At 36.0% G+C, this 24772-nt stretch overlaps 2 protein-coding genes across 10 annotated transcripts in view; both read right to left on the reverse strand.

The window, feature by feature from the left end:
- Positions 1-1024, reverse strand: LOC146719389 (uncharacterized). The gene is made up of 5 exons (NM_001447107.1): positions 732-1024; positions 579-650; positions 440-494; positions 236-316; positions 1-149 (listed from the first exon to the last, which is right to left on the reverse strand). The coding sequence occupies exons 1-5, from the start codon at positions 732-734 to the stop codon at positions 73-75; spliced, it is 288 nt and encodes a 95-aa protein (NP_001434036.1). The 5' UTR covers positions 735-1024; the 3' UTR covers positions 1-72.
- tesmin (testis expressed metallothionein like protein) overlaps positions 882-24772 on the reverse strand; it is a 31696-nt gene continuing 7805 nt past the window's right edge. For 3 of the 9 annotated variants that reach the window (XM_087310273.1, XM_087310275.1, XM_087310271.1), the window contains 8 exons: positions 22482-22659; positions 13755-13864; positions 10243-10313; positions 10078-10137; positions 9774-9876; positions 9542-9679; positions 7147-7262; positions 2685-3030 (listed from right to left, as the gene is read on the reverse strand). In XM_087310273.1, the coding sequence (XP_087166399.1) occupies positions 2835-3030; positions 7147-7262; positions 9542-9679; positions 9774-9876; positions 10078-10137; positions 10243-10313; positions 13755-13864; positions 22482-22659 (972 nt within the window). In that variant the 3' untranslated portion in view covers positions 2685-2834. Of the gene's footprint in view, positions 944-2601; positions 3031-7146; positions 7263-9541; positions 9680-9773; positions 9877-10077; positions 10138-10242; positions 10314-13754; positions 13865-22481; positions 22810-24772 lie in introns of those variants that run through there. The other 6 variants (XM_087310274.1, XM_087310276.1, XM_087310272.1 and 3 more) reach the window with 4 other exon arrangements.

The following is a 24772-nucleotide window of genomic DNA, read 5'->3' on the forward strand; positions in this document are numbered from 1 at the left end:
TTTGACATAAATAGATTTATTTTGAAGTCTTGAACGGTACAAAATATGTCACACTGTACATAAACCTTCGAACTAACGGATAACAAAATTACGGGGTGTGAAAAATACTGTCAGTTGTCTTGCATTCGGCGACTTCAGCTTTTGCAATCCTTAAAGAAAACACAATCATAGAGGTTAAGCAACACAGCACAACATGAAAAACTAGTATCTTCAACAATTAACGAAATTAGCGCACCTTTGAAAACTGCGTACCAGCTTTTCAACCCTGAATTGGAAATGAAATGATCATCAATGTCAGGAACAAACCGTCTTCCATCTAAAAAGACCCCAAAAAAATAGAGAATGAAACAAATTGAAGATCATTAGCCAAAACAAACACTCTTAACAGGCGATCAATTCGATTACTTAAAGTGTATTGAGGAGGTCAGTCGTAACTCACGTTTTCCTTTTAAGTAAAGCATGGATTGTGGTCCCCAGTTTTTAGATAACGAGCTCTATAAAAGACAAATGAGTAAGAACTTGATTATAATAGATGCTACAAACTTCAAAAATAAATAAATAAATAAAATAAGACATACCTTTTGAATGCAATGAGACTCTGTCACCAATAAAAATAACACAAGTGTCCATAAAATCCACACTCTTGATATCTGAAAAGAGAAAACAGCTAATAATATATCTGTAATACTATAAATAAATGTATAATAAAATAGGTATATATGTAAATTTACCATTTTTGTTGAATCAAGAATCGTTTTTGATGGGAAGAACTAAACAAATGTGAAGAGTCCGGTTGTCTACTCCTCTATTTATGTCCTTCTTTAACAACAGGACTCAGGATTCAATAACAACCCCCTGCGAGAAACATCGCTTGTTTGTACCTTGTCCTATCATGGAAATGCTCTCCATATTAACCTGCACAAAAGCTTGACGTCAAGAGGATCTGCTGTAATGAAGATCGATACAGTGAGGTTTTCTCCAGAAGAAAAAAAATACACATGATGTTTTTGTTTTTGTTTTTTTCTGGAAATAGTCTCAAAGTTGTATCTGAAATTACTGTAATGAGTTTTTTTTTAGTAATTTAGTGGTTGGTAGGTGTTAAGTGAATAAAAAGAAAAGAATATAAGAGTAGAATGAAGGAAGTCAATATGGTATGGAAAGAGTATAAATCACAGATGGATAAATATTGTGACAGCTCCATTAAAAATAAAATTGCCACACTGCATTTGTAACACACAGAAATAACTGTATTGAGTGCAGACATAAAATCCCCAACACGAACACTAAAAAACATTCCAAAACAAGGAACAAGCAATAAATATGGAAACATCGCTTCTGGTCAAATTGATTACAAAAGTGGTTTTGTTAAGGACTTTGCTATATTTTTTTGGTCTCATATTTTAGATTTAAACAACATAGCCTTTATATTTATGCATAGAAACATGAATCAAATGTTCAATTGTGCAGCGGAAAAGGCAATAAATTAAAATAATAAATAATGAATGTCAAATATATAAATAAATGCTTCAAATATTAAAATCACAAACGTGAAGTGGTCGGAATCAGCATAAATAAATGGAAGAAATATATATTTATATTATAAGCAATAGTTTAAATGTTAGAAATAACATATTGTTCATATTTAAATAACAAGGTCTTAACATAGAAACAAAAGCAAAAAAATAAATGCAAATATCTAAGTATAGAAATATAAATAAAATGTTCAATTGTGTGGATGAATAAAAAATAAATAAACAAATAAATAAAAGCAAATATTAAAACAGAAAAAAGTTTCATTCAAATTGTGTGGAAAATAATTAAATAAATAAATTAATAAATAAATGCAAATATTTAGAAATATAGAAATATAAATATATAAACATAGAAATATAAATAATAGGTTAATTCAAATTGTGCAGATGAATAAATAAAAAAATAAATAAACAAATAAATGCAAATATTTAAGTACAGATATATAAATAAAATGTTCACTTAAAATTATGTGGATAAATAAACAACCAAACAAATAAATAAATAAATGCTAATATTTAAATATAGAAATATAAGTAAAATGTTTAATTTAAATTGTGTGGATGGACGGATGAATAAATAAATGAATAAATAAATGCAAACATTTAGGTATAGAAATATAAATAAATTGTTCAATTAAAATGATTTGGATAAATAAATAAACAAATAAATAAATGCAAATATTTAAATATAGAAATATAAGTGAAATGTTCAGTTTCAATTGTGTGGATAAATAAATAAATAAATAAATAAATAAATAAATAAATAAATAAATACATTTATAAACAACTAGACGAATAAATAAATAAGTACAGAAATAGAAAAAATGTCATATCAAATTGTGTAGATGAATAAATAAACAAAATGCATAAATAAATAAGTAAATAAACAAATAAACGAATGAATAAATAAATAAGTATAGAAATTTGAATAAAATGTTCAATACAAACTGTGTAGATGAATAAATAAACAAACAAACAAATAAATAATAGTAAAAATAAAATTAAAATATAAAAAATAAAATTTGAATAATTACATACATAAATAACATGTTAACAAAAATAGAAAATAAAAAGTGGTCTAAATCAACAGAAATAAAGGTACACAACATATATATTCGAAATAATAGTTCAAAAGCAATATATCATTCATATTTAAATAACTTATCTGTTACACAGTGTGTACGCAAATCTTTACAAGCGTCTCGTACCGTTTCAAGCACACCAAAGCAGAACCACCTGTTGAAAAAGCTGATTAAAAATCCCACCTGGATCAATGTGTGCCAGCGAGCATTTGTTCCTGAACTACAGATTGAATTGCACGCGGCTGGATTTGAATATTGAGCGGACGATCTGCGTCAGGCACTGGCCGAACTCCTCCAAAATCATTCTCTCAGCGTGAGCCGCGATGTGGCCGTCCTTCTGGGCCTCCTCAGCCTGGGCGAGCAGACAGCCGCATGTGGCTTCCACTACATCGCGCGTGATGACCGATACAGGACACCTATCAACACACAAAACCCTACAGCTCTCAATTACTGCCATCTGAAAAACAAGCAGCAAAAGCAGCACACAAGCAAAGGCCTGTAGCATCCGGCTCGCTTTACAGTGAGCTGAGCGTTCAAAGAAATGCTTTTAAAGTCAAACGTCCCATTAATTCTAGATTTTGCCTTTTGAAGTAATTCGTTGGGTAGATCATTATAATCATTAGATGAAATTTGTAGAGATGTAATTTCTCAGATTACATATTTTACATACATATAGTTAATGTCGGTTCAAGTTGGCCTCATTCAGCATGAAGAATCATCTGCGGTTGAACAGAACGCTCTAATTGGTTATTCAGCAACGAATCAGACCGTGAGAACAAATATTGAAAAGATGTAGCAAGTAAACAATTCAAGAAGGAACACAAAGAAGCTTGCTGTAATTTCACTACATTTCTCAAATATTTGCAAATGATATGGATTATTAGATTATCAGACATATTTGCTAGTGACATTTACTCTGGTAATGGTACTAAACGATTTGTTTACGCTTTGTCTGTGTGCATAGAAAAGTTGGCATTGGTGTGTCCCAGCCCTCAGATAACTTTTATTTGATTTCACATGTCTTAAAGTAGGATAATCTTGTACTATTTAGACAGATAAAGAAATACATTCATTCTTTATCAGGAAAAAAAACATCAACGGCTTTTAAGTGCAATGTTCGGACAGCTAATACTTTAAAATACTAATGACTTGCTGTTAGTATCTGATTGCTATTTAGTGTTAAAGTGTCTGATTGTTATTTCAAGAGTTCACACTTAGCTGATGATTGACTATGAAGCTAGTTTGGCATGCTGTCCTGGGTGAGAGCCCTGAGCTCTTAAGATCCTCGAGCCCAGGGCTCCCTCCTGTTGCAGGGTGAGAGGGGAGTTTGAGCTCAGGTAGATTTCGAAACTCCCCTGTTGTAGTAGCTAATGAAATGATAGTGATTGCTCTTAAGAGATGACTACTTACTAGGAGCATGTCTATGGCGCCGATTTGGATTAGTCAATTAACTTAAGTTGCATGTTTTTGGACGGAGGGAGGAAACCGGGGAACCCCGGGGGGAAACACACGTGAGCACTGGGAGAATGTGTAAACTACGCACAGAAATGCCAGCTGGCTTGGTAAGGACTAGAACCAGTGACGTTTTTGCTCTAAGGCAACAGTGCTAACCACTGGGCCACCGAGCCACCCATTTAGGAAAGGAGGAGGAGTCGGAGTGGAAGGGGATTCTTAAAAATGAAAATGGCTGTTATATGGAACTTAGAGTATTTATAGTGGTTTAGGAATCGTCTGATTGGTGAATCATAAATTGAATAATGCGGGACCAGCTGCAAGCAATCATAAGCATGTGATCCACTCGAAATTAGTTTATGAATAAACTTCACTTCAAGTATGAGTAGAGCTTTTAACCTGACATCACAGACACATATTTCATCTTGACAAAAATAAACATTTGCATATCATTTTGACACATTTGAGAATGAAACGTAACAAGACGATGGAGAAAAGACAATGATAGTTTATTTGAAACCTTATCTTGTGTATGAACTACAAACTCTGATTTCTATAATCGATCTCCATCTTTTTTTTTTTTTTAAAGGTCATGAAATACTGTTTACATGAAAATCAATCCAGTCATCTTTTACAGCAGATCTCGCTCTTCTTTTTAAAAATCTTTTAGAACAGTTTGGCACATGAAAAATTGAAATTTAAAAAGTTTTTATTCATTTATTTTTTTGTTTTGTTTTTTTATTTTCAAAATGTATTTTATAGAAATCTACCACTAGAACAGCATTCCCTCTCAGAGACGAAAATAAAGAAGTTACGTGGAACGGCGAGAGAAAAGAATCTCGTTCCCTCCTAAACTGAAACCCAAAAACACAAATGTGTTTTCATGATGGCACATAATAACCAATAATGATAATAATAAATCCACAAGAACTTAGAAAAAAAAAATTATTTTTATTTTTTTTAAAACATGGTGCTCACATGCACATCGCTAAAAAATACGCAAGCGTAACGGTCAAACACATCAGTCAAGCATATGTTTACAATGAAAAACAGAGCATTGGGGAAAAGATGCATTCTATGTGAACGGCCCCTTAGGGTGCAATTGCAGCAGAATCTGACACGTTTCTTCTGGCATTTTCAGAACTTATGCACTCATTATCAGGCAAGCAAAGAATTACAGCAAAGAATTGAATGTTGTTTTTGAAGGGAAAAAAAGTCTCCTGTACATACATGTAAGCTATGGCTTGGACATGATTTCTACTTATATATGTTGGGAATGAATTAAGTACTGTTTAAAGGGCAAAATTGAGCAGTTTGACAAAATCCCAATTCCAAAAACCCAACAGAACAATGGATCATTTGTTAATGTGGTGATTTAATATAACTTTCATTAAACTTTACACTTTACTATAACCAGAACTTGTTAGGGATGGTTTGATTAAAAACAAAAAGTATCTTTCTTTTCAAATTTAGATTTTATATAGGTTTTATAGCAATAAATCTTGTATGAAAAAAATTGCATTGACAGTGACACTGAAAGGCTTTTGGATTCACATGATCTGCCTGGCAATTATCCTGAACGATTTTGACAGTTTAAATGTAATTGATATGACATAGTCGGCGCATCGCTGACAGCTCAACTTACTGCTGTTAGTGAGAATAATCGTGTATGTGCTTGCGGCGTTGTGAAATGTTTTACTATATAGAATAACTCTTTTCTGTGTGAATGTATTTTAAGATGACATTTTCTTCTGGGATGCAATGCTGGATTTTCTGCATCATTACTGCAGTCTGCAGTGTCACATGATTGTTTAGAAGTCAACCTAATATGATGATCTGCTGCTCAAGAACCACTCCTTTAAATAAAGAGTCATTTTGACAAGAGTTGTGCTGCTTAATGTAATGGTGTAGACAGTGGTATGCTACATTCATTGGTACAGTGTTCTTACACCTTTTCCGAGGTCAAATTTAAAGGGGTGGTCCACTAGGATATCATATTTTAAACTGTAGTTGATGTATAATGAACCTGCGTGAACACAAACAACATCTCTGAATGAAAGACACTTAAGTTCAATACAAAGTGGGACATTTGCTAATACAGAGTTAGCTTAGCAAAGCCTACAGTGAACAAAGTTTGGTGACTACAAAAAAATACATCCTTTTTAATGATGTCATAAACCCGTCAGGTTACAAGCATTCACCCTGCGCAGAAGGGGCATGGCCAGATGTGCTGTAATGTTATAGCATGATGCTTCCTGGTGACATGGAGCTGACTTCAGCACATTATGTAAGTTGACCAATCAGGCTGCGTTCGCACCAGACGTGGAACGCGTGTCAAGCGCGAGTGATTTACATGTTAAGTCAATGCAAACGCGCAAACAGACATCCTGCGGCACGACACGCACAAATGGCGCACCGCGAATGACACAAATTGCGCGAATGGCGAGGTGCGAATTAAGGGTTTTGCGCGTTTGACGCACGTTTCACGCAAATTGCTTGAGTTCAAAAGTCTGAACTGTTGGACGTTGTTCACAGAAGTACCATAACAAACAATCCAAAAATTTTTTTACAGCACTTCAAGTTAAGCCATTTTAAGAAAAGAAAAACAATCAAATGTATATTTTAATAGATTTATTATAATGCATGAAGTAGAGCAGGGGTGTCAAACTCAATTCCTGGAGGGCCGAAGCCCTGCACAGTTTAGTTCCAACCCTGCTCCAACACACTTACTTGTAGGTTTCAAACAAGCCTGAAGGACTCAATTAGTTTGATCAGGTGTGTTTAATTAGTGTTGGAACTAAACTGTGCAGAACTGCGACCCTTTTGGAACCGAGTTTGACACCTGTGAGGTAAAGGGTTAAATGTGATTTATTTTAATTTGACTTACATTGTAAATTTAGCCTATATTCATTTTAATGACCTCCAAATGTTACACACACACACATATATATATATATATGTATAGCTTTTGCAAATGTATATTAATGCAAACACCAAAATGTCTTCTTTGAAATTCTTAGCACACTTTGACTATTTTCCGTAAGCAATTCAAAATGATTTATTATTGTACTGTTTTGTACCTGGTGGGGAAGTAGATGTCATGCCTGTCCTGCTCAGAGCTCTTCTTCATATCACAGCCTTCATCATAGTTTCTACAGCCCACACACTTACAGGTGGATGTGCACATGATTTTGGCCTGGATGGAATTACACCATAAATTAATCACTGAACATATACACCAAAATCATGCCAGCACCGCTAATGGGAAAATATGAGCTTGATAAAAGTCAAATCTTCAAGTAAGGATTCAAATAGATTGTAATATTAAACCAGTGTGTAAAGCTCAGTCATCTAATATTAAAATGTATTTAATGGAGTTCCTCAAACTGTAAATTAAAATAACCAATACTGGCAAGAGATTAAAAGGAATTTGGGAGCTGTTTTTGAGGTAGTCATTGTTTTCACAACAATAATTAATAACGCTATCTTTATCCTGCACGAGCCCCCATTTATATTATAAACCACAATTTAATTCACAAAAATGTGTTAATTACTACAGAACTCTCTGGAAACAACAATCAGAATTATTATAGTTATTTTAATCCTGGACGAGCCCCTATTTATGTTACAAACCACAATTTAATTCACAATAAAAATGGTTGATTACTGCAGAGCTCTCGAGAAACAACAATCAGAATTATTACAATTATTTTCATCCCGGACGAGCCCCCATTTATATTACGAACCCCAATTTAATTCACGAAAATGTGTTAATTACTACAGGACTCTCTGGGAAAAACAACATAAATTAATAAAGACATTTTTATCCTGGATGCGCCCCATTTATTAACAAATCCTAATTTAATTTACATAAATGAGTTAATTACTACAAAACTCTCAAGAAGCAACAATGTTATTTTGATCCCGGACGAGCCCCCAGTTACGTTACCAACCCCGATTACAGAGCTTATTCGGGGAGGGGTTGAATAACTTAAAAAAGGAAAAAGTTGACTGTGAAAGAAAAGAAAAAAAAAACAATACAATAAAACCACGCATGCAGAAAACAAACCCCACAAATAAGAATAATAAAGAATAATAAAGCTTAAATAAATAGATATTACCTTATACAGGTGGAAAAATAAGTATGAGAAATTGTTAATTTTTCTGGCAACTGGTAAAAAAAATGTAATAAAAAATTTATAAACCACTTAAGTCACTCATGGTTAAAGAATGAACTGATGCTTTACACACTGCATGTTATGATCTTTTTCATTAAAAACTCAGATAAAAGTTGTTGTTTTTTTTTGTTGTTGTTTCCAGGGTAAATACTTTTTTTTCTCTTTCTATTTGAGAATTTAGGTATTTCCTGGTCTCTATATGTATTTTTGGTCCCACTTTATTACAATTCTCGCAATTAATAAGCTCTTAACTAATACTTTTGACTGAATAAACTTCTAATTTGGTGCTTATTATTAGTTAGATATCAGGAAGGTTTAGATCATGTAGAATATACACTACCTGACAAATGTCTTCTTGTGGATCCCAGTTGTAAGAGCAACAAATAACTTGACTTCTAGTTTATCATTTAAAAAAAGTGGCAGAAGGTAGATTTTTCCATGACCCCAAGATTCTCACAAAAAATTATTCAGTATGGGGGCATGCGAGATTTCTGCAGAGTGGATGGCAACATCAACATTCTGAGGTATCAAGACATCTGTGCTGCCCATTACATTACAAACCACAAGAGAGGGCAAATTCTTCAGCAGGATACAGCTCCTTCTCATACTTCAGCCTCCACATCAAAGTTCCTGAAAGCAAAGGTCAAGGTGCTTCAGGATTGGCCAGCCCAGTCACCAGACATGACCATTATTGAGCATGTCTGGGGTAAGATGAAGGAGGAGGCATTGAAGATGAATCCAAAGAATCTTGATGAACTCTGGGAGTCCTGCAAGAATGCTTTCTTTGCCATTCCAGGTGACTTTATTAATAAGTTTTTTGATTCATTGCAGAGTGGACACAGTCCTCCAAGCTCATGGGAGACAAAATATTAATTATTTTTCCTCTGCACCATGACTTTATATTCTTTACTGTACATTAATCCTGTTAAGTGACAAGACGTCTGTCTAAACAAAGTCAGACCTTCTTGTTCTAAGTAAATAATTCAAAATCAAGACATGATCATGTTTTATTTTGGTAAAAGAAGCATAATCTAGAGGTCTTTGCTTCTCATATAAGCCCCTTCTGATACCAAATGATCAACTAGAAGTCAAGTTATTATTTGTTTTACCTAATTCTAGGCAACAAGACTTTTAGTATTAATAAACTGCCAATATTTTAATAACAAAGCAGGTAATACACCACTAGGTTATAGTGAGAATTGGTACTAACACTAAAGTTACAGTATTTTCATTCTGAAAAGGAATAATAATAATAATAATAATAATAATAATAATAATAATAAACGTCCCAATTTACCTCATAACACTCGCAGTAGTTCTTTAAGCAGCCCGAACGTTTGCAGTTACAGCCTTTTGTGTGACATCCTTTCACATTCCCCTGTTTCCTGCTGCCAATTTTAGGCCGAAAAGCCCCTGGATTCCTGTCCAGACAAGCCTAGGAGCAATACATATGATGTATAATAAGCTTATAAGTGGCATGAAGTTATTTGCGTTGATGTATTTTAGAAAGTGACTGTGATGTGGTTCACCTTTACAGCCTGGGATCTCTCGAAGACGTGTTCAGTGTTATTAAAGCAGTTTGTGCATTTACAGCTGCTGCAGAACTCTCCATTGGCAAAACATTCACAATAACTGTCAGAGAAATTGTTTTGTGTAAGCTGATTTATTTTTAGCACAGTTGACCAATATATTTTTTATACAGAAGCATTAGTCATCGTGAAGAAAGTGAGTGCAAAACAGATGACTGTGTTGAGTAAACAAGATGTTGGGTAATATAACAGATTCAGCTGAGGTCACGTTTGATGGCAAAACATTCAAGTTGAAAATACCTACAGTTTCAGACACTGAGATTTTGTGCAGTTGCAAGGCCGCTTTGATTTTTCCCATTTCACACTGAAATAAAAATAAGAGTTAGGAAACATTTGAAGCTACTTCTTAGTTGAAGTCACTATTTAGCAATGAACATGAGAGCATCATTTACAGTAGTGACACTCATACCTTTCACATCCTTTGGTCTGAACAACTTCTTCATGTTCGAAGGCCTGAGTGGGGTAAAGTGTCTGATTGAACTAAAAAAAGGGCAAAAATGTTATTTATTAGCTTAATCCTTCCTCAAGTTATAATAGACAGTTAAAGTCAGAATTATTAGCCCCCCTTAGATTTTTTTAATATTTCCTAAATGATGTTTAACAGTGCAAGGACATTTTCACAGTATGTCTGATAATATTTTTTTCTTCAGGAGAAAGTCTTATTTGTTTTATTTCGGCAAGAATAAAAGCAGCTTTTAATTTTTCATGAACCATTTTAAGGTCAATATTATTAGCCCCTTTAAGCTTATTTTTTTCGATAGTCTACAAAACAAACCATCGTTATACAATAACTTTCTTAATTACCCTAACCTGTCTAGTTGACCTAATTAACCTAGTTAAGCCTTTAAATGTCACTTTAAGCTGTATAGAAGTGTCTTGAAAAATATCTTGTAAAATATTATTTACGGTCATTATGGCAAAGAAAAAATAAATCAGTTAATAAAACTATTATGTTTCGAAATGTGTTGAAAAATATATTTTCTTCGTTAAACAAACATAAAAAAATAAACAGGGGCTAATAATTCTGACATATATATATCAGTAAATTTTGGGCTTGACATTAAATTTTAAAATATGTACCTAAATTAAATTCGACAAGAAAAGAAGAACCATTTACATTGTAGCCTCTAATTATTTAATCTTTTTTTTTTTTGCTCATTTGTCAGCTGGTTTTTAGTTATTTCCAAAATAATAAAAATTTTTATTATTTTAATAGATTCTAAGTTATGAACAACAATTGTACGGTTATTTTATTAGTCTTAGTTTTAACTTCAGAACAAAAATAAAAAAGAGAAAACAATACAAAACTATTCAAATGTATGTTTAATTTACATAAATGTCTACTCAATGACAATGGGACAATTCCATCCATATTGTGATATTTTATTTTTTACAAAGATTTAAAACATATGCTTCCAATGTATATTAAAATGTTGTTGTTGTAAAAAAAATATTGAACTAAAATTAGAAAAAAAAAAGTAAAAAATGTATAGCAAATATATAGCAATTTTAAAATTGATAAAATGTATAGTTTTATATTACCAAATTTATAAAAAAAAAAAATTATAATATACAGTTGAAGTCAGAATTACTAGACCCCCGTTTATTTTTTCCCCAATTTCTTTTTAATGAGAAGATTTTTTTAACACATTTCTAAACATAATAGTTTAGTAACTCATTTCTAATAACTGATTTATTTTTTATTTGCCATGATGACAGTAAATAATGTTTTACTAGATATTTTTCAAGACACTTCTATACAGCTTAAAGTGACATTTAAAGGCTTAATTAAGGTTAATTAGGTTAACTAGGCAGGTTAAGGGAATTAGGCAAGTTATTGCAGTGTTTCCTTTAGGATTTTTTCCAGCTGTGGCGGCAGGCCTTTTTTTTTTTACACAGATCTACCTACTACCTGTGGCGTTATTATTTCAATGACAAATGTCTTGAGCGCAGTATTAGAAGTCGGGATCGCATTTATGTACTACGAGCATGCGAATCTCTGTGTTTGCGCGCCGATTTTCTCTGCTTGTGCACAAAACTTCTTGCACGCCCCCTCAAATATTTGTCGCTTCAAGAGCGCGCAGATCTTCTTGTGCGCTCTCAAATAAACGCTGCTGGGTGCGATTTAGTTTATCAGATTTGCTAGGATTATTTATCAATGTCTACAATAGACCTACAGAGTAGTATTAATGCGTCCTGAAGTAAAGTGAAACGGCTATATGTCGTGTTTGCTGGCCTCACGCATCACGCACCTGTCAGCCTGTCAGTCAGACAGTCAGCATGTCACCTTTAAGGGTAAACAAATGACGCACAGCACTACTACGGTTACAGAAAAGTTTGCGCTATTATAATTCACTTACCCTTTAATAAGTTTTGGTGCGATTATTACACGCTATTAAAAAAAACTAAATGTTTTGAATGAAAGCTGTCATGTAGCTGTGGCGGGATGAATTTTGGCGTGGCGCCTCGCCATGGAAGAATGAATGTAGCGAAAACCATGTATTGTACAATGATGGTTTGTTCAGTAGACAATCGAGAAGAACAAATAGCTTAAAGGGGCTAATAGTTTTGACGTATGCTGTAAGTAATTAAAAGCTGCTTTTATTCTAGCCGAAATAAAACAAAAAAACTTTCTCCAGAAGAAAAAATATTATCAGACATACTGTGAAAATTTCCTTGCTCAGTTAAACATAATTTGGGAATATTAAAAAAAGAAAAAAAACATTCAAAGGGGGGCTTATAATTCTAACTTCAACTGTATAGATTTTTTCTGGATCATATTTTAGCGCAAAAAAAGTTTTTTTAGAAGAAATGTTCAAACTTGTCATGAAAATAATATAGCAATGCAAAACAATTTTAATATTAGAAAAAACAATAATGCTTAAGCCAAATTTTACTTTCGCTTTATTTTTGGTTCGATATACCAGGAGCGGAGTGGGACTAAAAATCAGCCCTGGCATTGTAGCCACACCAGCCCACATTACCACTCCGACACAGCCCCACCCAAGGACACACACATTCACTACCTATATTGGTGTAGATGGTAAAATTATGTAAGCAGTACTTATTTAAGAGATATTAAAACATTTAATGTATGTGACTGGAACAAAAACAACCCATTTATATATGCAATCATGTCATTCATTTTCTTTTCGGCTCAGTCCCTTTATTATTCTGGGAATCGCCAACTTATCCAGCATGTTTTACACAGTGGATGCCCTCAAAGCTGCAACCCATTACTGGGTTACCCAATTCCCAATTGGCCTACCCAATTCACCTATAGCATGTGTTTGGCCTTGTGAAGGAAACCAGAAGGAAACCTACGCGAACATGCAAACTCTACACAGAAACACCAACTGACCCAGATGAGGCTCAAACCAGCGACTTTCTTGCTTTGAGGTGACAGCACTACCTACTGCGCCACTGCACTACCCCCTTTCGAGACTAGTTCAGTAAAATTTTATGTATTTGGCAATGTCTGACTTGATTGCCTATCCCTTTTTATGGTCCATCTCTGACAATTAGCTTGGGTTGCACTTACTGTTTGTTTGACATTCTTGCCAGATTTTGATTACGTCTGCGTAACCTCAGATTGGGTCGGCGAATCTCGAAACCAGCCGGTTGTTGCAGATTGAGCCAATGCTTAACATTTACTATTATTCTTACTATTATCACCATCATCATCACCATAATATTCACATCTCGCAAGAGATAAAAGCTGCCTACATTTAAAAAAACAATACATATGAAAAAAAAAAAATTTAAATAGCTGACCGGCCCACATTTAAAAAATGGTCCGGCCCTTCTGGCATTTGCCAGAATTGCCAGACGGCCAGTCCGCCCCTGCTATATACTATATGGAAACAGTTCAATCAAGGCTAAATTGCATCAGCCAATGATAAAGTTTATCTACAGCACTACCTGTGAGACATAATGTTCTGGTGAGAGGCTGACTGTGACTTCTGCAGATGTGCTGTGGGTCTGAGGAGCTTCAGCGGACACGATCATCTCTATGTGTCCAATGTCTGATCCTGGAAAGACATTCAAATACATCAGCATAAACAAGAATACAAAGGTATAGAGAGTATTAAAAAAGTGATTCTACTGAGAAAACCAGCCCTTTGGTGCAGGTGGCCAACCACTACAGTACATGCGTTTCTACTTCTAGTATATCTTTATCTATGACTGTAAACTAATTCTAACAGGAAATGGGTTGAAATGTTAAAAGTTATATAAGACAAAACAACCATATGTTAACGCAAAAAACAAAAATGATCATATACAGTAGTCATAGAAGCTGAATACATCAACAGTAAGAACTTGTCAAGGCCAGAAAGAATTGCTTGTATTGTTTTTTATTACCTCAGATGTCGAATATTTTCACTTTACACAACGAAAACAAAATTTCATGCGACACTTTGATGATTAAAAATGTTGAAAATTAAGCTATAACATCAAGGTATAAAAGATGAAGTGATATGCACAGACTATTTAGGACAATTCTGCATAATTATAAGGCGATGCTTAGCTAAGCTAAACTGTAGGTTTTGTTCCCTATGTTCCCACATGTCAGATTCAAATTCCATTAAAAAAAGACCCTTTAAATTTAATCTGATCAGAAATCATTGAAATATTTAGGAATTCATTCAACAAAAGAGATTTCAACATTAGCAAAAGTAAATTATGATCCTCTACTAATAAATATTAAAAATGATATACACAAATGGAATGCCATTTCTTTCAGAGCTTTAATCAAAGAATTGACGCAATAACTGAATGTCCTTCCTCTATATTTCGATTTATTTCAAGCTCTCACAATAGAAATTCCCCAAACACATTGGTCAGAATTCAATAAGACCATTTGTAGATTCATTTGACAGGGGAAAAAACAAGGATTAAATTAAAAACAGTACAACTTCCAAAGGAACAAGGAGGAATGGCTTTACCCTATTTTAAAGATTACTTTTATGCAGCCCAGACTAAATATCGTGTTAAACTATGTAACCCAACATATCAAGCTAAATGGAAAGACATCGAAATTACACTAATAAATGATCCTCCAATACAAGCGATATTGGCACATAAAAACCTGGGGGCATACATAGAAAAAAAGCTAAATTTATGGATTAAAGCCCAATTAAAAATTTGGAACATTATAAAAGAAGAATATAAACTGAATGATAAACTGCAAATAATTCAATGGTGTATGACCCTCAATTTAAACCAAATAAAATGGACTATAGATTTAAATCCTGGATTTCTAAAGGAATATTAACATTCTACTCACTCACAGAGAGAGGCCTTTTAAAAACTTTGAAAGTGTGAAGAAAGAATATAACCTGGATAAATCTGATTTTTATAGATACCTATAAAAAAATATTAAAACTAAAATAGACCCGGATGACTCAAAACTAAAAATGTTTACAGATGCCTATATAAGCAGTGGGAGTAAGGGTATAATGTCAAAACTTTATAAAGGATTTAGATGTAATAAACCCTACGGCCCACACAACAGAATATGATAAAGAAAAAAAAGAAAAGGAAAGTAATCTCATTATTCCGGAGGAAGAAAGGTTGGTCATATGTAGATTTACATCAAAATGTACTAACTCACATATGTGGAGAGAATTTGGATGGAAATGTCCAATAAGATTTTTCATCACGCCAAAACAAAGAGCATACGCCATGGGAAAGGACACTAAGTGCTGGAGCCTACAGTATGTGGGTCTCATGAACCTAATCATTGGCACATTTTTTGGGAATGTCCAGTAATAAAACAATACAAAATACAGTAGTTACAATAACTATAATGCAAGTTAAGATAAACTCTTGTTAAATAAACCCACTGAAACTGGTACAAAGGATTTTCTTATATCGGTTCGACCTGCACTTAGGGACTCTATGTCTCCTACCAGAGGGAAGCAAATTATGTGGGAAATTGGATCATTCAGAGTCCTTTCCACCTGATTAGGGACACAATTCTCATATAAAACTTGAGGATTAAAATATTCATCGTGCCTCACAATTTTCCATTCTGACGAGATGCATCAACTTAGATTTACACAGTACAGATAGGTTGCCAAACCACACTGATATCATATCCAACAATGCTTTCAAGAAAAACCTTATAAAACAGCATAATTGTCACGATCACCAGAGATCGTAACTCCCTAGATCGCTGTTTTGCACGCACAATCACTATGGACTAAAAATCCGCCATTGTTGGACAACATTTTCATATATGCACTCCGCTCACATGCACATGCTTCCTCATTCTGACTGATTACACTCGCACCACCAGAGGATTGTCAAAGACTGATTACACACACTATTTAAGCAGCCGACTCACTCCCATTGCTGAGTCTTGTTTACTGTAAGTGACATTTCAACGCGGCTTCTTTATCTTGGTTTTTTGTGTTTTGACCTTTGCCAAGTTTGTCTTTTTGTCTCTGTCTGCCGCCTGCCTTTCGACCTCTCGCCTTATACTTTGACTACGATTCTGGTAGTGATGGTGAAATGACGCTTTCTGAACCAGTGAAGCGCTCGACCCAATTGTATTGGAAAAAGGTTTGTTAGGTTCGAAGCTTTCTAAATCAGAGCTCGATGAGGACCTCTTCTGGTTAGTGTGGGAATGCACTGTGTTGAAATAATGTCAAATGTTCACAACTGACCAACTCATTCATGTAGTAATACAACAACAGTAACACAAACAAATTATTCAATTACTGTAGTTTTTACACACAAGGTATGTTACGTTTCACCACCGATGACTGTAGTAAAATCCAAGGTAATCAAAACTATTTACATTTATTGTATTCTAACTAGTCCTTCACCCACCCACTCGTTCCAAGCAGGGAAAGAATCAGCGATTCCTGCACGGGAGGTGAATGCTGTAGTAGGAGGCTATGTGAGTGATGGTTTTGGGCTGCACTCGCCAGCTGGCCTACGTTAAACATTATACTTCGATATGTAGGGGTTTTCTTTAAAGATAGTTGTAAAAAAAAAAACACTAATACACTTCAGTATGGTTCAAAACCTTTTTACTATAAATTACTATTGTATTTTTTATTTTATTACTGATGTGTGAGACCGGTGCAGTGCTTTGAAACACTAGAAATGTATGTAATCGACGTCTAATCTCTCGCTATACACTTTACTAACCCATGGGGGTGTTTAGATTAGATTCAACTTTATTGCCATTACACATGTACAAGTACAACGCAACGACTTTTGAATCAAAATTCGAAGCAGTCACGTGGGTAAAGGCAAAAATGAAGCTTCGGATGTCGTCAATCACGTGATGATGGCAAAATGAATCAAGCTTTTTATGATACATGCTAAAGCCTTGGTGCACAACGTCACATCACTAGATTCTGTATTTCCTTCACATATCTGTTTGCACCTGTGTTGACCATTGCTCGCCTGACTACCCCAATAAACCTGCAAGTATATCCTAACTCAGTTGTCTGTATCACTCCCCGTGTTACAATCATAAACTTTTTGTTAACTCTAAAAAGATGTTACCTCCATAAAAAAAACGATCTCTGGTGTAAACGAGAGCAAACCCACTCTGTGTGTTGTCCATGAAAAAGAAACGTCAATGTAAATGCCCAAGTATTCTGACTGAGTAATAGGATGGTCATGCACAATCACTTGATGATGGTCACCTATACACTTTGGGTTAAATACCATCACTTCTGTTTTCTTAGTATTTATTTTATATCATTTTTATCACACTAATCAATTAACCGGCTAATAAAATGTATTTTATCATCAAATATACAATCAATTTTGTTTTTCCAGCTCATTTAAAATGAGCAGAATCAACACACATCTTGAGTTTTTTGTGACAACTTTATTATTTTAGGTTTACTTCACTTAAGATTGTAAAAAACAGGTTAACTTAACCCATTTGTGTGGAACCCAGCATTTTTAGGTCAACTGTTTTTTGACCTAAAAAGAGCACCTACTTCTGCTACCCACAAATCAGGTAATCAGCTAGACCTTATCTACACACGACACTGCTTCACTGATCAAACAATAGTAACTCCACTACAAATATCTGATCATTTCCTTCTGTCTCTCAACATCCACATTACTCCTGAGCCGCCACACACTCCAACACTGGTTACCTTTCGCAGAAACCTACGATCTCTCTCACCCAATAGACTATCCACCATTGTTTCAGACTCTCTTCCTCCATCTCGCAAACTCACTGCACTTGATTCGAACAGTGCCACTAATACACTCTGCTCCACACTAGCATCATGTCTAGACCGATTATGTCCTCTTGCATCCAGGCCAGCCCGTGCCAGTCCTCCTGCACCCTGGCTCTCGGATGCTCTCCGTGAGCATCGCTCAAAACTTCGGGCTGCGGAGAGAATTTGGCGGAAAACTAAAAATCCTGCACATCTCTTAACATACCAAACTCTTCTGTCCTCTTTCTCAGCTGAGGTTACTTCTGCAAAGCAGACATATTACCGTCTGAAAATCAACAATGCCACTAATCCTCGCCTACTTTTTAAAACATTTTCCTCCCTCCTCTATCCTCCTCCTCCACTCGCATCCTCCACACTTACTACTGATGACTTTGCTACATTCTTCTGCACCAAAACTGCAAAAATCAGTGCCCAATTTGCTGCACCTACAACAAACACGCAAGATACAACACCAACACCACACACACTCACCTCTTTTTCTCAGCTCTCTGAGTCTGAGGTGTCCAAACTTGTGCTATCTAGCCATGCAACCACCTGTCCACTCGATCCCATTCCCTCTCATCTCTTGCAAGCCATCTCTCCTGCAGTCATACCAACACTGACTCACATAATTAACACATCTCTTGACTCTGGTTTATTCCCCACTACATTTAAGCAGGCTAGGGTAACCCCACTGCTAAAGAAACCCAACCTGGACCATACGCTACTTGAAAACTACAGACCAGTATCCCTGCTTCCATTCATGGCCAAGATTCTGGAGAAAGTAGTGTTCAATCAAGTCCTGGACTTTCTTACTCAAAACAATCTCATGGACAACAAGCAATCCGGCTTTAAGAAAGGCCACTCAACTGAGACTGCCCTGCTCTCGGTCGTGGAGGATCTCAGACTGGCTAAAGCAGACTCTAAATCATCAGTCCTCATTTTGCTGGACTTGTCAGCTGCTTTTGACACTGTCAACCACCAGATCCTGCTATCTACGCTTGAGTCACTGGGCGTTGCGGGCACTGTTATACAATGGTTCAGATCTTACCTCTCTGACAGGTCATTCAGGGTGTCTTGGAGGGGAGAGGTGTCCAACCTACAGCATCTAAACACTGGGGTACCTCAAGGCTCTGTTCTTGGGCCACTTCTCTTCTCCATCTACACATCATCTCTAGGACCAGTCATCCAGAGACATGGATTCTCCTACCACTGCGATGCTGATGATACCCAGCTATACCTCTCTTTTCATCCTGATGATCCCTCGGTTCCAGCTCGTATCTCAGCCTGCCTGTTGGATATTTCACACTGGATGAAAGATCATCATCTTCAGCTGAACCTCGCAAAAACGGAAATGCTTGTAGTTTCTGCCAACCCGACTCTACCCATAACTTTTCAATCCAGATGGATGGGGCAACCATTACTGCATCCAAAATGGTGAAAAGCCTTGGAGTAACGATTGATGACCAACTAAACTTCTCTGACCACATTTCTAGAACTGCTCGATCGTGCAGATTTGCACTCTATAACATCAGAAAGATCCGACCCTTCTTATCTGAACATGCAGCTCAACTCCTTGTTCAAGCTCTTGTTCTCTCCAAACTGGATTACTGCAACTCTCTACTAGCTGGGCTTCCAGCTAGCTCTATCAAGCCTCTTCAACTGCTCCAGAATGCAGCAGCATGAGTGGTCTTCAATGAACCTAAACGAGCACATGTCACTCCGCTGCTAATCCGTTTGCACTGGCTGCCAGTTGCTGCTCGCATCAAATTCAAAACTCTGATGTTTGCCTACAAAGTGACTTCTGGCCTAGCACCTTCTTATCTGCACTCACTTCAGCAGATCTATGTGCCCTCCAGAAACTTGCGCTCTGTGAATGAACGTCGCCTCGTGGTTCCATCCCAAAGAGGGAAAAAATCACTTTCGCGAACGCTCACGCTCAATCTGCCCAGTTGGTGGAATGAACTCCCTAACTGCATCAGAACAGCAGAGTCACTCGCTATTTTCAAGAAACGACTAAAAACTCAACTATTTAGTCTCCACTTCACTTCCTAATCTGCAATTGCCTCTTTGAATATCACACTAACTGTACTAAAAAAAAAAAAAAAAAAAACTACTAACACTTCCCTTCTTAGACTTTACAGACCTGAAACTTGCCTTTAGTACTTATTCAATGTTGCTCTTAGTTGTGTAAATTGCTTCCTTGTCCTCATTTGTAAGTCGCTTTGGATAAAAGCGTCTGCTAAATGACTAAATGTAAATGTAAATGTAAATGTTTTACAGTCTATGTAAATCTCATTCACTGTAAAAAATAAAATGCTGGGTTCCACACAATTCCTTCATGTTCTCCCAACACAAATCGATTAAGGTAACTAAATCGTTTTGACAAATTTAAGTGGATTGAACATAAAACAATTAAGTTGTCCAAAAAAAACTTAAGAATTGTGTTATTTCATAAGATAAGTAGTTTCAAGAGTTCACATTTAGCTGATAATCATTAAAGTGTATTTGGCATGCTGTCCCGGGAGAGAGCCATGAGCTCGTAATATCCTTGAGCCCGGGGCTCCCTCCCGTTAGAAGGGCGAGAGGGAAGTTGGAGCTCAGGCAGGTCTCAAGAACTCCCCTGCTTGTCGCCGTGTGAGAAGTGTAAACTAAGGTTGTCTTAGATGATAATTTGGTTTAGTCGATGACTATGGTTTATGTTTTTGGACGGTAGGAGGAAACCGGGGAACCCGGGGGAAACCCACGCGAACATGGGGAGAACATGTAAACTCTGCACAGAAACACCAACCAGCCCAATAGAAGGTTGCACCAGCAGTGTTCTTGCTGTGAGGCAACAGTGCAGCCACTGGGCCACCGTGTCGCCCTATCGGAAAAAAAAGGGGGAAGTAGGGGTGGAAGAGGGGAAGCTTCAAGACGAAGATAACTGGAGTGAAAAACTGGTTATTTATTAAGGGTGAAATCGAAATCGATCGAAATTTATGCTCAACTCCGATTATCGAATCAAAAAATAGAATCGTCGATGCTTCCACGCCCCCATGTCGCGTTAGCTTGGCTTGCCAAGCAGGAAAAAAACATGCTTGTTGAAGTGCTTGTTAAACTGCAGACGCAGGAGACCCGTCAACAGAGCTTAAATCCTCTCCTCTTTCAATGAAGTCACCGGTGTGGAAGTATTTCCAGTTAGCTATGTAGACAACGTTCATGTTGTCGACAAAAAAACACAGTTTGCAAGCTCTGCTATGTACGTATTACGGTTGGGATGATAGACGATGGGCGCATCGCGATCCTCCGCCCCGCACCCGTTGTAAATCCGCTCGCGAAAAATACACACTCAGGCCCTGTTTACACTAACATGTCTTTGTTTTTAAATGGCATTTTAGAACGACAACGATCCACATCCACACCGGCGTGTAGCGTTTCTGAGCAGCCCTCCTTCCTCACTACCGCTGAAAACGCACATCACGTGACCACACACACTCATTCACACACAGACACAGACGCACACACATTGTCATGCGCTAGAGACAGCGGGTCAAGGCAGTCATCGGGTCAGTAGACTGCTTCCATCTTTTACTTTCACACAAGTACTTAGTCATTTTAGCGAACACCTCAGATACTGTTGGCTGGTTCCTGTTGGTTGTGCACCTTTTTTTACAGACGCCATTATAATGACACAGATCACTGCCTATTCTCGAGTCCAGCAGAAAAGGTGATTGACAGGTGGTAATTATGTGTGTAACTTACCTTTATTCATTTAATGTATGATTTGTTTATGGGTAAAACAAAGACCATGCAAGTCAGGTAGTTTAAACGGTAGGCTACAAATAATTAATTTGTTATTAATTAATTAATTATTCATAATCGAAAATCGAATCGAATCGAATCGTGACTTTAGAATCGAAAATGTAATCGAATCAAGGATTTGAAGGATCGTGACACCCTTATTATTTATAATGCTTATAAGCTAATGAGGAGCCAGCTGTGTTGATCATAAGCATGTGATCCTCTCAAAATTAGTTTATGAATAAACCACACTTAAACAAGCAGCAAAAGTTATTTTTTGAGTGTTGTTGACCTGTTTTGATTTCAAAAAGTTGGATTTTTTTTCACCCAAATTTTTAGTTTTTACATCTCTGCATAAAATAAGTATATTCACTACTGTGCACTCCATTTGTCTTAAAGTGCACAGACCACGAGAAACCTTCCTTAAGCATTTAAAAAACTTGACATAAAAATGACAAGAATAGCTTAATTTCCTATCAAACATTAATGCATTTACTCATTTTATATGCAATAATGAAAGGTCTGTTTGACACTAAAGTATGTGGAGAATGTGTAGAAAACCCAGTTGAACAAACAGTACACAAATGCATAGAGCTCACGGAAAAATAAAGGATAAGAATGCATGCTGGAGCTGTTTAAATCAATTTTAAGTGTCTATGATGATGACCTGGTTCATGGGGTGAGTGGTGTTCAGAAAAGAAGCTCTGGGCTGGCATAGACACAGACTCTGCGTTCAGATCCGACATCATCGAGTGAGGAATCTGATCCGGACTGCAGTGGTTCAGCACCATGACAGGCCCTCCGACGTTCACATCACACACAACCTGCACTGGCACCTGCAACATCTCAGAAAACACAGCCTGTTTCATCACTTCAGTAATGGCTGAACGGCACCGAAACATAAAGGTACAGTAAGGCCCTGACATTTGTGTTAAGCTCGATTCTCAAGATTAATTTCAGTCCTAGTCAACTTTAATGTTTACACTATTATTTTAAAGAGGACCTATTATGCAAAAATTACTTTTAGAAGGGGTTTAAACACAGTTGTGTGGCAAAAGACTGAATATAACCAGCTTCTAATTGTAAAAATTTATTCATTTTATTTTTTATAATCCCACTTCATAAATAGCAGTCTGCAGAAATACTTTGATTGACATTCTCCCTTTGTACATGTTATCAGAGGGAGAAAGCCCCAGCCCTTAGTGACGATCTCTCCCTCATTGGCATAGGACGTTAGTCTTGTTTTTAAATCTGCCACTATGCTGACACACAGGCATTTCAACCTCCGCCCTCTTTTGTAAAAAGCACAATCCCATTTGAATTTGAAGTGACAGTCACCAAAATGCCACAATTATGATCAAAGCCTAAAAGGGGCAGTTTCAGAGAGCTACATTACTTGTGTGGTATTTTGAGCTGAAAATGCACATACTGTACACGCTTTAGGGACATAAGAGACTTATTTCATATCTTGTAAAGGGAATGATAGGTATCATTTAAAACCAAATCAAAATATATATGCAAAATGGTCTTTTATTAGGCATATTTCAGCCCACTTGTTTAAAATTTAGCTTTTACAGTTATTCAAATGAATCACACCAACAAAGCAATCACACTACAGTGCATTTAAATCAAACTAAAGGTGAACACACCTTTAGTGTGCATCTGCAGGGTATATCAGTTCACTGTGCTTGTAAACGTGCGCTGTAAACGTAAACATACTGACACTGAGGAGAAGAAACTACAGAATAAAGTGATTATTTTTGTTTTATGTTGCACACAAAAGGATTTTCGTAGCATAATAATATTCAGATTTAACAAGTCTGTTTTGTGGATTTTTTTTGTACCTTTCTGAAATCAAATAAAATATTGGGCTGCACAATACTGGGAAAATATATTATATGTGGTATTGCTCCTAAGTACTGCATTATGATATTTCTTTATTATATAAAATTTTCCTAAACAAATGCTATTTTTATTAGCTATGTTTTTAAATAATTTATTGATGTAATGATATCAAAATAAAAAGCTTAGCACTGTCGCCTTTCAGCAAGAAGGTCACTGATTCGAATCCCGACTGGGCCAATTAGCATTTCTGTGTGGAGTTGTATGTTCTCTCCGTGTTCACGTGGGTTTTGCTCAAAGTTCCTCCAAGACATGGAGAGATATTTGTTTCTCTGCTGTGTTTTATAAGAAATATTTCTGTGTTAAAAGTTCCAAGTGTATTGTACAGTCAACTTTTGTATAGTAATGTTAGTCATCATTTTAACACCAGGCATGCATTAAAAGGAAATTTTTTGCTTCCCATTTCAAAAACTAATGCAAAGCAACGTACCGTGATGTATAGAGGAATGAAAATATGGAATGAATTGCCATCAGACATTACATGCTTTGTAACAAGTAAAAGGAGGTTTAAAAAATCATTTAAAAAATATTTAATGGAACAATATTAAGTGGATTGTTGATTTGGATGTTATGTATGAATTTTGTATGTTAATGTTTTTATTAGTCTTTGTTGTTGTGTATTAATGTAATTTTGTGTTATGTTCGATGGACCCCAGGAAGAATAGCCACTACCTTGGTAGTGGCTAATGGGGATCCTGATAAAAAATTAAAAATAAATAAAATAAATAAACATGCGCTATAGGTAAATTGGATTAACTAAATTGGCCATTGCAGGGTTCAACAATAAGGACTACCCGCTGGCCTGGGGCCAGCGTGCAAGAAGCTCAGGACAGTATACAGAAAGTTTGCTGGCCCGATTGGTGCTAGTGCTGTCTTGTCACTAAAGTTTATTTGGCTGCAACTGTTTGTAAATTGCGTGCTTTCATGCCCAGACGTTTGTTTCGGAACCTGTCTCGTTTGCCCAGTAACCGCGGTTCATGTGGCATATGTGAATCCCGCAATCGTGTTTGAGTCTGCGCCAAATCAATCGTTCTGAGATCGCAAACATGAGGTGGT

This window comes from Danio rerio, chromosome 25 (assembly GCF_052040795.2).
Source record: "Danio rerio strain M-AB ecotype USA chromosome 25, GRCz13ab, whole genome shotgun sequence".
In the NCBI taxonomy this organism is placed as follows: domain Eukaryota; kingdom Metazoa; phylum Chordata; class Actinopteri; order Cypriniformes; family Danionidae; genus Danio; species Danio rerio.